The sequence below is a fragment of the Nerophis lumbriciformis genome, linkage group LG34 (assembly GCF_033978685.3).
Source record: "Nerophis lumbriciformis linkage group LG34, RoL_Nlum_v2.1, whole genome shotgun sequence".
Taxonomy (NCBI): Eukaryota; Metazoa; Chordata; class Actinopteri; order Syngnathiformes; family Syngnathidae; genus Nerophis; species Nerophis lumbriciformis.
The window spans coordinates 16,163,035-16,177,206 of NC_084581.2; the positions used below are offsets into that span (position 1 = coordinate 16,163,035).

Here is a 14,172-nt window from a genome sequence, read left to right on the forward strand (position 1 = left end):
ACTTTTTTAATTTAGCTATTGAATTGTTTAAGAACATTACATGATTTATTTATTTTTTTAACGTTTTCCAAATTATTTTTTCACTGTAATGATGGACTATTTTCCTCAAATTTTGAGACAAGATGCATTCAACCTATTTTTGGATAAAGTTGACAAAATATGGAAACATTTAGAGCTGCAGAAAAGTTCTGGGTTAAAAAGAAATTGGACACCCTGTCAACTGCAAAAAGCGTGAACTTTTGTTGCAACAAACAACCCTACTGTGTTGCTTTTGCTGTTATTTTTCTGATAAATGAATCAAACACTTAGGCGCTGTAATTAAAACCCATATGTGGGATTGACTGGAAATTTCTCACACAACTTTACAAAACCCACTGTAATTTTAGAGTGTTTTGCTGAATCACCACCATATTTGGTACAGACCTTTAGGTGACTGACAAGTGTACATGTGTACAATTTGACAAACACGGCCACCACTTTAAATATATTTTTGTTCCATGTTAGCATGTTTTCAAAGCGCAAATACATTGAATACAAATAAGTGTTTTTCTTTTTTTCTGCAGGTCTCAGACTGACGTCACCACTTCCTTGCATGATCAGGTGGACAAACTTGAGAAACACCTCAGGTAGAGTCCCACTGTCCTCCTAATGGTCTTCCATCTACTCCTCCTTCATCCCCCTCAAGCTCTGAAAGATTAGAATAAGATAGTTTGATCTGAAGGGAATGTATTGTTTATATATGATGTGTGGTTTCAGTGTGGCGGAGGTGCTGGAGAAACATGGCCTACAGAAGCCCATCTCCTACGTGAGGAACAGTCAGAACAGCGAAGAGGAAGCCCACGAGCTCATGGTCAAACTGTGTCGGCACACGGGACGCAAGTAAGAACATACACATAGACACACACGTGCTCTTGAACATAACACTAAACCTCAGGTAGTGTGAAATGAAGTGTGATGAATATTATTTCGTGGTGCTTTATGGTCAGGAACCCTCCAGTGGGCGAGACTGTGTGGAGAGGTCTGCTGCAGGATCTGCTGGATATGCAGCAGAACGTCTATGTCTGTTTAAAAGCTGAGACCTGCCACCAGGTAATAATAAGGAAAGAATAAACCTTTCCTTTGATAATTTAATTTAATTTAATTTAATCTGACAATGATATTTATGAAATTAGATTTTCAATACATTGATTACATTAGATTATATTAAATTAGATTGCATTATATGGTCTTTTAAGCACATGTTTACCCAAAGTAATTGAAAAAAGATGTTGTTATTGGTAACAAAAGCCTCAAAATATGTTTTTGTGCTGCCACCACGAGGCAACTTTTTGCCACAAAGGAACGCAGCACATATGTCCTGGTTGCTAAGTATAATATTGCCAAAGTGGCACTGATGACACTCTACAGTATATACAGCATATGTACAGTATATTTAATTTAAAGTTGTAATAGTCACAGGTTGACTTTTTTCACACAGTTATATGGCAGTTAAGTGTGACAGTTTTAAGTAGAATGGTTTTCGTGATGACCATAATTTGACCCCAGAATGGATCAAGTAACATCAAGTAATATACATTCATTAATTCCTATGGGAAATGCAGGGTTAGGCAAAATGAAGTTTTTGATACCAGTACATCACATTGAAAGTGGAATTGCTATAAAAATGGTGCTGCTTTGTGTTTCTTTAAAAAAATAATGTATTTACAACATAAGGGAACTTTTTTGTCATGTAGAAATGAATAGTATATAAAGTATACTCTATAAGGATTTTTACACGTTAACACGTTGTTCTTGTAGGCCGTTTGGCAAATTACATTACATTACATTGAGGTAAATTACATCTCATTACATGAACACATTTTTAATGATTGCTGCAGATCTTTGTTCAGTCCCTGCTGTGCTCGAGCCGGCTGGAGAACGTGCGCCTTGCCGGACAGTTGATGCACTGCTCCAAGGTACTTCAATGCAACACTTTTTACCTTAGAGAATATTTTAAAGACTCCCATCTATCGGCTCTTCCAGGTCAGCCAAGATGTGCCCGTCAGCCTGTCCTTCCGCGGTAAAGGCTTTGCCATGAAAGTGGCCTACGACAGTAGCGTGGAGCTGGTGCTGGCTGCCGCGAGAGAGTACTTCAACTCCTCCACCACGCTGACAGACTCCTGCATGGGCCTTGCCAGGTAAAGAACCACAACCAATGCATGCTAATGACAAATCTATGGAAGATATAGTATAGAATATTTGAATTAGACCTCAGAGGAGTGAAATTGTCTTACCTCACCTTCTGTTCTGAATGGAGAAGTAGCCTTTGTAGTCCGTGCCAACACCGTAGTCGATAAGCTTCTTCTTTTTCTCGATCTTCTTGTTATGGGACATTCATCCTCCATTGTTGCCATTTCTGATATAAAGTAGTGTAAAGTTCTTACTTATATCTGTCAGTAAACTCTCCATGAAAGCGCTAAAACATACCAGTCTAGTGAGTTTACATTATTCACCCAAGGAACTTTGGTTATTAGAGAGTTCCGGTCGGACGTTTTTTCACGGGACACATTTCCGTCCTTGTTGTTTCCGGTTGAGGAGATGCTGCTCCGTGTTTGATTGAAGTAAAGTCTGAATGTCATTAAAACAGTTAGCTCCATCCTTTGACACGTCTTCCACTCCCGTTCTTGCACGCTACACCGCTACAACAAAGATGACGCAGAAAAGACGCTGCCAAAGGTGAGCCACGTAAATAAGACCGCCCACAAAACGGCGCATGCTGAAGCGACTGTCAGAAAGCGGCTTGAAGATGATCTGTAAAACATAATCCATGCAACATTTTGACCAAAGAACCACCATTACATGTTATGTAGACCACAAGGAAGTGTTTTACATTTAGAAAAATAATAATAATAATATTACTCTTTTAGTGCGCCCTATAATCCGGTGCGTCTTATATATGAAAACAGATGGGAAATAGACCATTCATCGACAGTGCACCTTATAATCCGGTGCGCCCTATGGTCCGGATAATACGGTATAGTGATGCACCATGTTGACCCAATTATGAGCCAACCCTGAATATAGGACCCCCTTTTACAAGATTAATTTGCAAGAAAATACTACATTTTTTAAATGTTAAAATCAATGAAAAGGAAAATTATATTTTGTATCTGTTCAAACAGTTTATGGCTCATTTATCACCAATATCTTAAAATTAGCATCTTAATTTGGTTATTTGCTAATTTGCCCAATTTTGCCTTGAGTGACAGGAAGAAAAGCTCCGAATAGGAGACTTTTTTCAGATATATATATATTCAGGTCAGTATGGTATTAGCAAGCATGGCTGTAACTACCATTGGCCGAGGTCATGTCCTCTGTATTTTTTAAGTGACAAGAAGAAGATGATATGACTGACTGCAAATACACTTTGTGTGGGACATTGTGTGCGCTGTACATCACCTTGCGGTAGATCATTCTCTCTCAATATACGATCTTTGGTCATACAGCTGAATCCGCTACAACTCCAGACAGCAACGTAAAATAATGAAATCCACTTTTACTTTAAACATCATCTGATCCAAAATGTGAACATTAACATTAAATTGTACTGATGTTACTAATGTTGGTTTCACCTGAATGAAATTGACGTGGAAAGCTGTCAGTGTAATACTCTCATGTCAGTCAGGTGCCGCCCCGCCTTACATGCAGAACACAGGCTGTGCGTAGAGTTTTGCTATCCGTGAGGTGGTGGTGTTCTGTGTGAAGAAGCGCATGTCGTATTCCTGGACATGACTTGCTCTGACGCAATTAGAATTTTAAAATAAATTTCTCCTGTCGTTTCCGGTGGCCCTCGTGGCATGCGTGACAAGGACATGCACTTTAAAGCAGAAGGTTGTGAGTTCAAATCCATGTCAGAGTTTAAATACCTGCTCAGTGGCCTAGTGGTTAGAGTGTCCGCCCTGAGATCAGTACTCAGTGCTTGGCACTCAGCATCAAGGATTGGAATTGGGGGTTAAATCACCAAACTGCTGCCCACTGCTCCCCTCACCTTCCAGGGGTTGAGGGTGATAGGTCAAATGCAGAGGATACTCTCACTACACTTAGTGTGTGTGTGACAATCATTGGTACTTTAACTTAAACTTTAATGATGGTTTAATACGCTTAACTTTAGCATAGTAATTAAAAAGGGTATGGTTAATTGTGTTGCTCAAGGTAATATTTATATGGTGCTGGAATAGCCATGAATTCAGCCTTTCAAAGCTCCTCTTGCATCACCGATTTTTTACCTCGGTATTTGTCAAATCCTGGTTACAGCCCTGTTAGCAAGCCTGAGTTGACCTCAATTAGTTTTCTTTCTTACCTCTGCCAAGATGGGGGAAAAAGGAGGTTATGTTTCAATCACTAGATGCTGGTTAGCAGGATTACCCTAAATGCTCTAATTATAAACCAATGTGTTTTTGGAGAGATGCTGCAGATTAAGGAATTGTGTTGTTGCCTTGTTTTTTTGCCTCCTACGGCCTGCTTGCATTTGGGTCAAGTGGGGCATTGACCCTCCAGATCCAGCAGATAGGACCGCGATGAAAATAGCCTGCAGTATAGAATGCGGTCACACTTGAGCCATATAGCAGCTGTTATACTGTGCAAAAACTGCACATTCTGAACCAACAAAGTCATTAAATTTAGTCGTAATGTCTGCACGGTCTTTGGTTCCTGGCTTTTAAAGGCAGTGACTTTGTGTGCTTTGCAAAAAAAACAGTTTACTTTGACTTTCTGTTAGCAAATAGTTTGTTTTTCTATGTCCAGCAAACAGACTGTGTCATCACTGAACAAGGGCTAGTTGTCCTCAAGCACCCACATTACTTACTGCCGCTGACGTCAGTTCTCTTCTCAATAGAAGCAATAAGCTGTTGTTTCATGTGGGTTTTGGGCTTTTAATCATTTGGTTTCTTTCCCCTGTCTTCTCCCTCAATCTCCTCTGTATTCATGTCTGTGTAATTATGTGATGAATATCAAACAAGAGCGTATGAATTTTATATCCAGACACAGAGTGGAGTGTTTCATAAATAAGCAAAGTGACGTGCTGGCGTATTACTGAATGGTAATACGCTTGAATAACAATTGGTTTGACCATAATGAAGCGTCCCATTAGCTAAGTGTTAGTGGTGTTCCTCAGGGCGTGTCTCCAGCTAATCACCGACTGTCCTCCGGCCGTCCAAGATGAGCTGGACCTCATCAGCGCCATCAGCCAGCTGGAGGACTTCAGTGTTAACGTCCTGCCTCTGCAAGGTAACCACTCACTCAATTAAAAATGATGTAGCTTGGTTCCTATCTATCATCCCCAGCATGCCCACAACACTCGTAACTTAGATCTGATATCAGGTAAACATCGTCTACTGGCTTGTACTGCTCGAAGTGTTGTATGCAGGGGACCAAATATTTGGAACTGGCTTGATGAGAGCCTCAGGATGCTGTATTCATTCTCCAACTTCAAAAAGAAACTGAAATCTTACCTATTAACCACCTATCTCTAATGCCTCATGTGGGGTAGACTACTGTTCGGTTTTGCATGGTTGAATGAATGTATGTATGTATGTGTATGCTTGCTTTAGTATTAGTACTATTATTTTGTGTTTATCATATAGCGTTTTTTGTGCTTGCCACCATGTTTCAGCATTCCATGTACATACTGTCCTCTGGACCCCCTGCCAAAAGCTTCTTCTAGCTCATTTGGGGGACCCTTTCACTTACCACCATCCTTAAATGATATTCACTACTATTGTAATTGTTCTATGGTATTGTGAATAAAATAAAACTTGAAACTGATCAAAATAATAAATGCTTCAATGACCCACCATAAGTGCACGTACAATTAAACTATTTTAATACAGCTCTATATTTTGATATTTAGGCTCTAACTAATAAATATACAGTATATCCAGAATTAGAGGAATGCTTATACATTGTAAATGATGTGTTATCAGGTATATCACAATGCATATGTTTTTTTTCATGTGAATATGAGCCTTGTTTGATGATGATACATAGGGTGTCGCTGAATCCCATGTCTGAAAAACTTTGCGTGAGCTCTACAAGTGGTTGAAAGACTGTGTAGAAATATGCAGCCTTTTCTGAATATAATTGTTCTATAATTACGTACGTTTGCAGTGAAAGTTACTTACACACATTTCAGCCCTGCTAACACAACTTTTTTGTACGTAGCAATACTTATGAATGAGGCCCCCATCGTCTGCCAGAAAAAAAAAACGACATATCAGGAGAGATCAGTGTTTATTTGTATTTTATTTGTATTTGTAAACAGATTTTTTGTTCCCTTTATGTCTTTCCTACAGCGTCCATAAAAATATATTAACATGCCTCATGGTCAACTATGCAAATTAGACAATGATGTCATTTAAACTCTCGGATGTCCGTCACTTGTTTGCGCCACTTTTGATGACTATCAATTTACGGAAGACAGCTGTGTAAAAAAAAATAAAAAATAATAAAAAGGCAGGCTTTGCTACACATCTTGAAATAAAGCTGCTGTCCGGCAGTCAGCTCAGCTCCAGACGTGGGGGCTGTTTAAACACTTAGTTTTTCTTTAGCGAATATGCCAACCGAGCATGATGTTGTTGTTCAAATCTGACTATAATGCTTTATATTAAGTAATATCCAGTAGCTCAGATTTTAGTGTATTTATATTACCTAACAGAATCGATGTTGTTTGATACAGTAAATATAACACTTTAAAAAAAAAAAATCTCAATCTAAGGTATTTTTACAATGATTTGAGAGTTAAGGAGGAACTGCTTTTTTTTTTTGGAATTTTGCTCATTATTCACGACACATGCATTCTAACTCATAATCGTTAGCAAAAGTCAGCTAACAATGGAGCCAAAGGGAGTTAAAAACCTCAAAAAGACCTTCATCAACATTTTATATGGGATGCTGTAAATGTGTCATGTAGTACCAGATACATTCAATAATAAAATGTAACAACGTATTTTGGTCATTCAAGCATGACAAACTTCATGGGAGCCATCAAAGACTACAAATGATGATCCAGAACCTTATATGATGAATCTGAATATAAAGATATGAGCTACAAGTTATGAAAGCTATGTGTTAAAAACAGATCAATCAAAGCATCATGTAGCAATATTAGTGCTAAACAAGAAATGCAAACTATGAACATCATAAAACAATCACCTCAAGTTGAGATGAAGAATGAATCATAATGCACCGGGAGGTTTTTTTTCCTGTCTTTCTCGCGATCTCTAGTTATAAAGTTGAATGTCAAGTTGACCAACTTCTCGGTTAATGGCCACAACCTTTTTCTATCTAGAATTAACTTTAACAAGCTCAATGGCGATTCACCCGCTCACCGGCCCTCTGTGATCATGCCGCCACTAAATATTTTTGTCTGCGTTAGTGCTTATAATAACAATATCGCTAATACTTGATTAATATTTGAGTAACGAGATGTAGATGGAGTATAGTTGGCGGGGTTTTTAAACATTTTTTTTAGAAGGATTTATGTGCGGAATAGTGCATTGTTAGCCACCTTGTATATGCTGTATTTTACGACTTAGAATGCATAAAAAAGAAAAAAATGTGTTCCTGTTTTATGAAGGGATTTGGAATGATAGGCAAAAATCCAGAATAGTGCAGTTCTCCTTTAAGCTCACTTAGATGTCATAAACATCGGTTTTTGAAGTGCGTTAGCGTGGTCTCACAGCTGTGCGGCAAGTGCAAACCACAGTACAGCTCACGTCTTTCTGCTCCATCAGTAAACAGCCACTCGCCAGCGTTAAAGTAAGGCTGGAATGAGCCTCCCCTTTGAACCAAGACCTTGTTTTTCTCCCAGGACCCTACCTCCGCCCCATTCCCCCACCTCCAGTGCCCTCATCAAACTGAGCTGCCGGCATCGAGCACAGTGACAGACTTGCAATAAAACACATTTTCCTCTTTTTCTTAGACATCCTAAAAGCTAAAGAAAAGGTTGTTGGTATGCGATTAATACAGCTGAGAGCCACACTATTGTACTTTCTGTTCGCCTGCACTCCTTCAAGGACGTGTGTACAGTATTCACAAAATAATGTATTTAAGAATTTAAGAAATGAAAGGCTTTGATAATAGATCAGCTCTTTTCCCAGATTTCTTTTTTGTATTCGCTCGAAGATAACACAGAGGAGTGAAGGCTTAGGGAGGGCGTAGGGGTTGGTACTCTAATTTTGTACTTTTTTAGGTACTGAATTCCGTCGGTACTACCTGGTATCGATTCACTAAAATCAAACAGTGCCATATTTCGATACCTTTGTTGTAAGTGACGTCACTTCTGGTTGCAGATTCTGCCGACTCTATCACTTGACGGGCAAACAAGTTCATTAAAATTCCTTTAGGTAATCATGCAAGTTTATGTATAAGTATGCCTGAAAACACTCAGATTTAAAGTAAGGCTCTACTTCTTAGCTCTATGCTAATATACAAACCCTGTTTCCATATGAGTTGGGAAATCGTGTTAGATGTAAATATAAACGGAATACAATGATTCGCAAATCCTTTTCAACCCATATTCAATTGAATGCACTACTAAGACAAGATATTTGATGTTCAAACTCATAAACTTTATTTTATTTTTTGCAAATAATAATTAACTTAGAATTTCATGGCTGCAACACATGCCAAAGTAGTTGGGAAAGGGTATGTTCACCACTGTTTACATCACCTTTTTTTTAACAACACTCAATAAACGATTGTGAACTGAGGAAACTAATTGTTGAAGCTTTGAAAGTGGAATTCTTTCCCATTCTTGTTTTATGTAGAGCTTCAGTCGTTCAACAGTCCGGGGTCTCCGCTGTCGTATTTTACGCTTCATAATGCGCCACACATTTTCGATGGGAGACAGGTCTGGACTGCAGGCGGGACAGGAAAGTACCCACACTCTTTTTTTACGAAGCCACGCTGTTGTAACACGTGCTGAATGTGGCTTGGCATTGTCTTGCTGAAATAAGCATGAAAAAGACGGGGCTTAGATGGCAGCATATGTTGTTCCAAAACCTGTATGTACCTTTTAGCATTAATGGTGCCTTCACAGATGTGTAAGTTACCCATGCCTTGGGCACTAATGCACCCCCATACCATCACAGATGCTGGCTTTTGAACTTTGCGTCGATAACAGTCTGGATGGTTCGCTTCCCCTTTGGTCCGGATGACATGATGTCGAATATTTCCAAAAACAATTTGAAATGTGGACTCGTCAGACCACAGAACACTTTTCCACTTTGCATGAGTCCATCTTAGATGATCTCGGGCCCAGAGAAGCCAGCGGCGTTTCTGGATGTTGTTGATAAACGGTTTTCGCCTTGCATAGGAGAGTTTTAACTTGCACTTACAGATGTAGCGACCAACTGTATTTAGTGACAGTGGTTTTCTGAAGTGTTCCTGAGCCCATGTGGTGATATCCTTTAGAGATTGATGTCGGTTTGTGATACAGTGCCGTCTGAGGGATCGAAGGTCACGGTCATTCAATGTTGGTTTCCGGCCATGCCGCTTATGTGGAGTGATTTCTCCAGATTCTCTGAACATTTTGATGATATTATGGACCGTAGATGGTGAAATCCCTAAATTTCTTGCAATTGCACTTTGATAAACGTTGTTCTTAAACTGTTTGGCTATTTGCTCACGCAGTTGTGGAGAAAGGGGTGTACCTCGCCCCATCCTTTCTTGTGAAAGACTGAGCATTTTTTGGGAAGCTGTTTTTATACCCAATCATGGCACCCACATGTTCCCAATTAGCCTGCACACCCGTGGGATGTTCCAAATAAGTGTTTGATGAGCATTCCTCAACTTTATCAGTATTTATTGCCACCTTTCCCAACTTCTTTGTCACGTGTTGCTGGCATCAAATTCTAAAGTTAATGATTATTTGCAAAAAAAAAATGTTTATCAGTTTGAACATCAAATATGTTGTCTTTGTAGCATATTCAACTGAATACGGGTTGAAAATGATTTGCAAATCATTGTATTCCGTTTATATTTACATCTAACACAATTTCCCAACTCATATGGAAACGGGGTTTGTACATTGTATTTGCCATAGACGTGCTACTGATTAGCATTAGCTGTTTTACATGGTGATTTCAACAAACTTGGCATACAACTAACCACAACAAAGGTGCCCGTTACAATTAAAACAATGTCAAAGCCTACTACATGCAAATGAGGCTTAGAAGTGTAACAAACCAAGATATAACAACTGGACAGCAGTTATCCTTATCAGCTCACAGGTAAATGATAAATAAAAATATTGATTTTATTATTAAATAGATTATTGTTCATCAACACATGAACACACACACAATTTTAGAAAATTGACACGGTTGAGTATCGGAATCAATTCCCAGGTACCGGGAATTGGTACCTTATTAATTCGAATGTGGGAGGTACCCATTTCAAAGAGGGCGCTTTTTCATATGGTCTTTTTTTTTAAATATATATTTTAAAACAATGTTCTTAATTTGGAGCAACTGTTGTGTTACAGTAAGTACAGTTAAACCACAAATAGCAAAGGGGTTATTAGCAAACATGGTAATATAATTCTTTGTTTACATTGATTTGTATTTATTGTATCAACAGCTTTTGCATTCAACAGCATGAGAAACACTCCAAACTTTTGACTTCTGCTAATGCATGTAATGATTTCTAAACCTTTTTTTGTTTTGTAGCATAATTTTTATTGAAGATTCATACATTCACCGGCCACATCATATATACAGAACAGGCCAAAAGTTTGGATCCCCGCTTCCGCCATCCTAGTCACTACCGTTGTGTCCTTGGGCAAGACACTTTACCCACCTGCTCCCAGTGCCACCCACACTGGTTTAAATTTAACTTAGATATTGGGTTTCACAATGTAAAGCGCTTTGAGTCACTTGAGAAAAAGCGCTATATAAATGTAATTCACTTCACTTCACTTCACTCATTCAATGCGTTTTCTTTATTTTCATGACTATTTACATTGTAGATTGTTACTGGAGGCATCAAATCTATGAATGAACACATGTGGAGTTATGTACTTAACAAAAAAAGGTGAAATAACTGAAAACAAAAAAAGGTGAAATAACTGAAAACGTGTTTTATATTCTAGGTTCTTCAAAACAGCCACCCTTTGCTCTGATCACTGTTTTGCACACTCTTGGCATTCTCTCAATGAGCTTCAAGAGGTAGTCACCTGAAAGGGTTTCACTTCACAGGTGTCATAGTTTTGATGCCTTCAGTGACAATTTACAATGTAAATAGTCATGAAAATAAAGACAACGCATTGAAATGAGAAGGTGTGTCCAAACCTTTGGCCTGGACTGTATGTGAACATGTATATAATTTGTACACTGTATATAATTATTGCCGACAATATTATACGCATCTGCGTATACAGTACCCGCACATCTTTTTGCACTGAACTGAACATACTGAGGGATTTGTCTACATAATAAAAATACCAGAAACTGCCCTCAGTGGCTGTTAGTATCTTTGTGAAGGAATACAGCTCCTTTTTGGGCTCTAGTTTGATAGTGCAGGTGTATCTTAAGTGGTAACAGAGACATTACTCTTCACTATGTTACATTCCTGACACTAAGTTCAACGCCCTCTTCCTCTTCCTCTTGCCCCTGCAGTGCGTCTGCGCTCAGACCGTCTGTCTCTCATCGAGGAGTGCATCGCCCACTGCTCCACCGCCTACAAGCAGTCCAACACTCTACTGAGTCTGGCTTCTCTGCTGCGAGTGGCAGGTACCAACACAGGCGGTAAAGCGTTGCATTTGATTTATTTGAACTTCCTTCGAGGGCCAAAGGATCCTGGTGGCATTTTGTTTGCAACGCCGCTCACCACCACAGGCAGCGGGAGATGAGAAGAGGCATAAACATATTTTTAAATAAATAACTGCAGCTTCTGAAGGGTTCGTACCTCTGAGACCGCGGCGGTAAATTTTTCATGCAGGTATCACTTCAGCGCCGCCGCCACAAAAAGCCTGGAGGATGGTTGGCTTCCTACCTCCGCTTTATGGAAAGGCTTAAGTAAGGAGGTTTTAGTCTGAGAGGAGGGGCTAATTATCATACTCTAATTTAGAATTATTTTGTGCTGACTGAAGGAAAGAGCACAAAAGCTTCTGTGCATCAACGGCCAGTCTTGTTTGCAGAAACATGGCTTTTTTTCTTAAAAACGTATATTTTTTAATGAAGTTTGGTTTTGGTCATAGTGTTGATTGAAATTTTGCATGGTTGTAACAGTACGTGAGATCTCAACCTGCCCCCACAAGAACAGCCGATAACCCTTGAGGCAGATGGCTCATCTGAGGAACGTTGGAAAATTAAAATAATAAAACTTGTAAAATAGTAAGAACCATGAGTAGAGATAAAGAATAAAATACAGGTTAAAATAATTAATACCAGGTAAAAGCCAAATCAAAAAGGTGGGTCTTAAGCCTGCTCTTAAAAACATGAACGTTTTCCGCAGCCCTGAGGTCCTCAGGCAAGCTGTTCCATAGACGGGGGTCATAATGGTGGAAAGATGCCATCCCATGACTTTGTGTCCTGACTTTTGGAATAATTAGAAGATGAGTGCCGGAGGCTCACAGGGTAAAAACAAATCTGAAAGATAAGAAGGCCCAATACCATAAAAACATTTATTAACCATAAGAAGAACCTTAAAATTGATCCTGAAACACACGGGGAGCCAATGCAGTGATTTCAAACCTGGTGTAATGTGAGCCCGCCTTCTGGTCTTTGTCATGACACGTGCCGCTGAATTTTGGAGGGATTGCAAAGGTATAATAACCTTTTTAGGTAGATCGATGATTGCGATTAATTTGAGTTCGACCACGGTGATCAGCTGTCAGCATTATTGCCTCGATCAAACATGGCGGAAATGTCTGTTAGAAGATAGCACAGCAGTAAACAGTAGGGATTGGTATTATCATGCATGAACAATCCGCCTTTTTTGACCGTGATCCTGTGTGTGCCTGTTAGTGTGCGTGTGTTTATGTACGTTTTTTGTGTATATGTGTGAAAGTGTTTGTGTCGTGTGTCGCGACCATCCCGTTCCACCGTCGCCAAAGTCTGCCTCGTCACGACGTAATTAATGTTCAATTAGCGTTGTGCCTCTTCCCTCTCACAGAGCTGGAAGTGCAACCCAGAAGAATAAAATAAGGAAATATGACTAAGACTGGCATGTAAGTTGAAACATAACATTCATTGAGAAGGAGCAGCAACTGCAGTGACAGACTTTAGTCTCAACGCAGGTCACCGGTAATCGTGCCCAGAATGTGGACTCGCAGGCAGGCAGAGAATGTATTTGTGACTGAACTAATGTATTGGTCCCAACCGAGAGAATAAACACACCTACTAATTTGTCCGGAAAAAGGCATTTTATATATAAATATTTTTAATCAGACTTTTTATTTATGTGTCTGCAAAGATTCCACTCGTCTGATATAACATATACTACTAATAAGCTCTGCAGACAGACACTTTGTGTGTTCAAATCATGTTTGAGTTTGTGGGTAAAAACATTTTTTTCCTGAAATAATCATTAAACTTATTTTATGTCTTGGTACACATTATTTTACAGTTTTGTCCATTTCAAACTGACTTTAACATACTTTTTTAAAATAGAGGATACAGTAGTTGAGCTTCAAAAAAACTCCACAATCTGGGTCACCGCTTGTTGTTTGCCAAAGCACAGGTGGGAAGTACTGATGTATACAAGTAATTAAAGAATACAACTAATTATTTACCATTTGAAAGTGTTGTATAGTAAATGGCAACTTGAAATAAAAGTCTTATAGTATTCAGTACACCAATGATACTTTGTTTACTGCAGAATGAAGTTTGTGAAGACAAGCAAAATAACAAAATACTTTTGAGAGGAAAAAAAACGAGGCCCTAAAACCGAGATGCAGACCGTAGCGTGGGTTACCTGTACTGTTGCACGGTTATAGATAGGAACAAAATGACAGTTGTCAGCTGTTAGCATGTATTACTTTGATCAAACATGATGTAATTGTCTGTTACAAGATAATTAAGTAATGAAGAGTAGTGATGCGGTACTCAATATAATCCTGCACGGGACAATCCGCCTTTCATAAAAATAAAATAAAAAATGTGATATTAATCGAGCTCGGATCATATGAAATAA

The 14,172-nt window shown here is 39.0% G+C and overlaps 1 protein-coding gene across 4 annotated transcripts in view; it reads left to right on the forward strand.

Moving 5' to 3' along the window:
- The window catches only part of nbas (NBAS subunit of NRZ tethering complex), a 377,838-nt gene that overhangs the window by 132,172 nt on the left and 231,494 nt on the right, over positions 1-14,172 (forward strand). For 2 of the 4 annotated variants that reach the window (XM_061929010.2, XM_061929012.2), the window contains exons 27-33: positions 564-626; positions 757-879; positions 987-1,089; positions 1,878-1,955; positions 2,023-2,177; positions 5,153-5,265; positions 11,655-11,783. In XM_061929010.2, the coding sequence (XP_061784994.2) occupies positions 564-626; positions 757-879; positions 987-1,089; positions 1,878-1,955; positions 2,023-2,177; positions 5,153-5,265; positions 11,655-11,783 (764 nt within the window). The remainder of the gene's footprint in view (positions 1-563; positions 627-756; positions 880-986; positions 1,090-1,877; positions 1,956-2,022; positions 2,178-5,152; positions 5,266-11,654; positions 11,784-14,172) is intronic. The other 2 variants (XM_061929011.2, XM_061929013.2) reach the window with 1 other exon arrangement.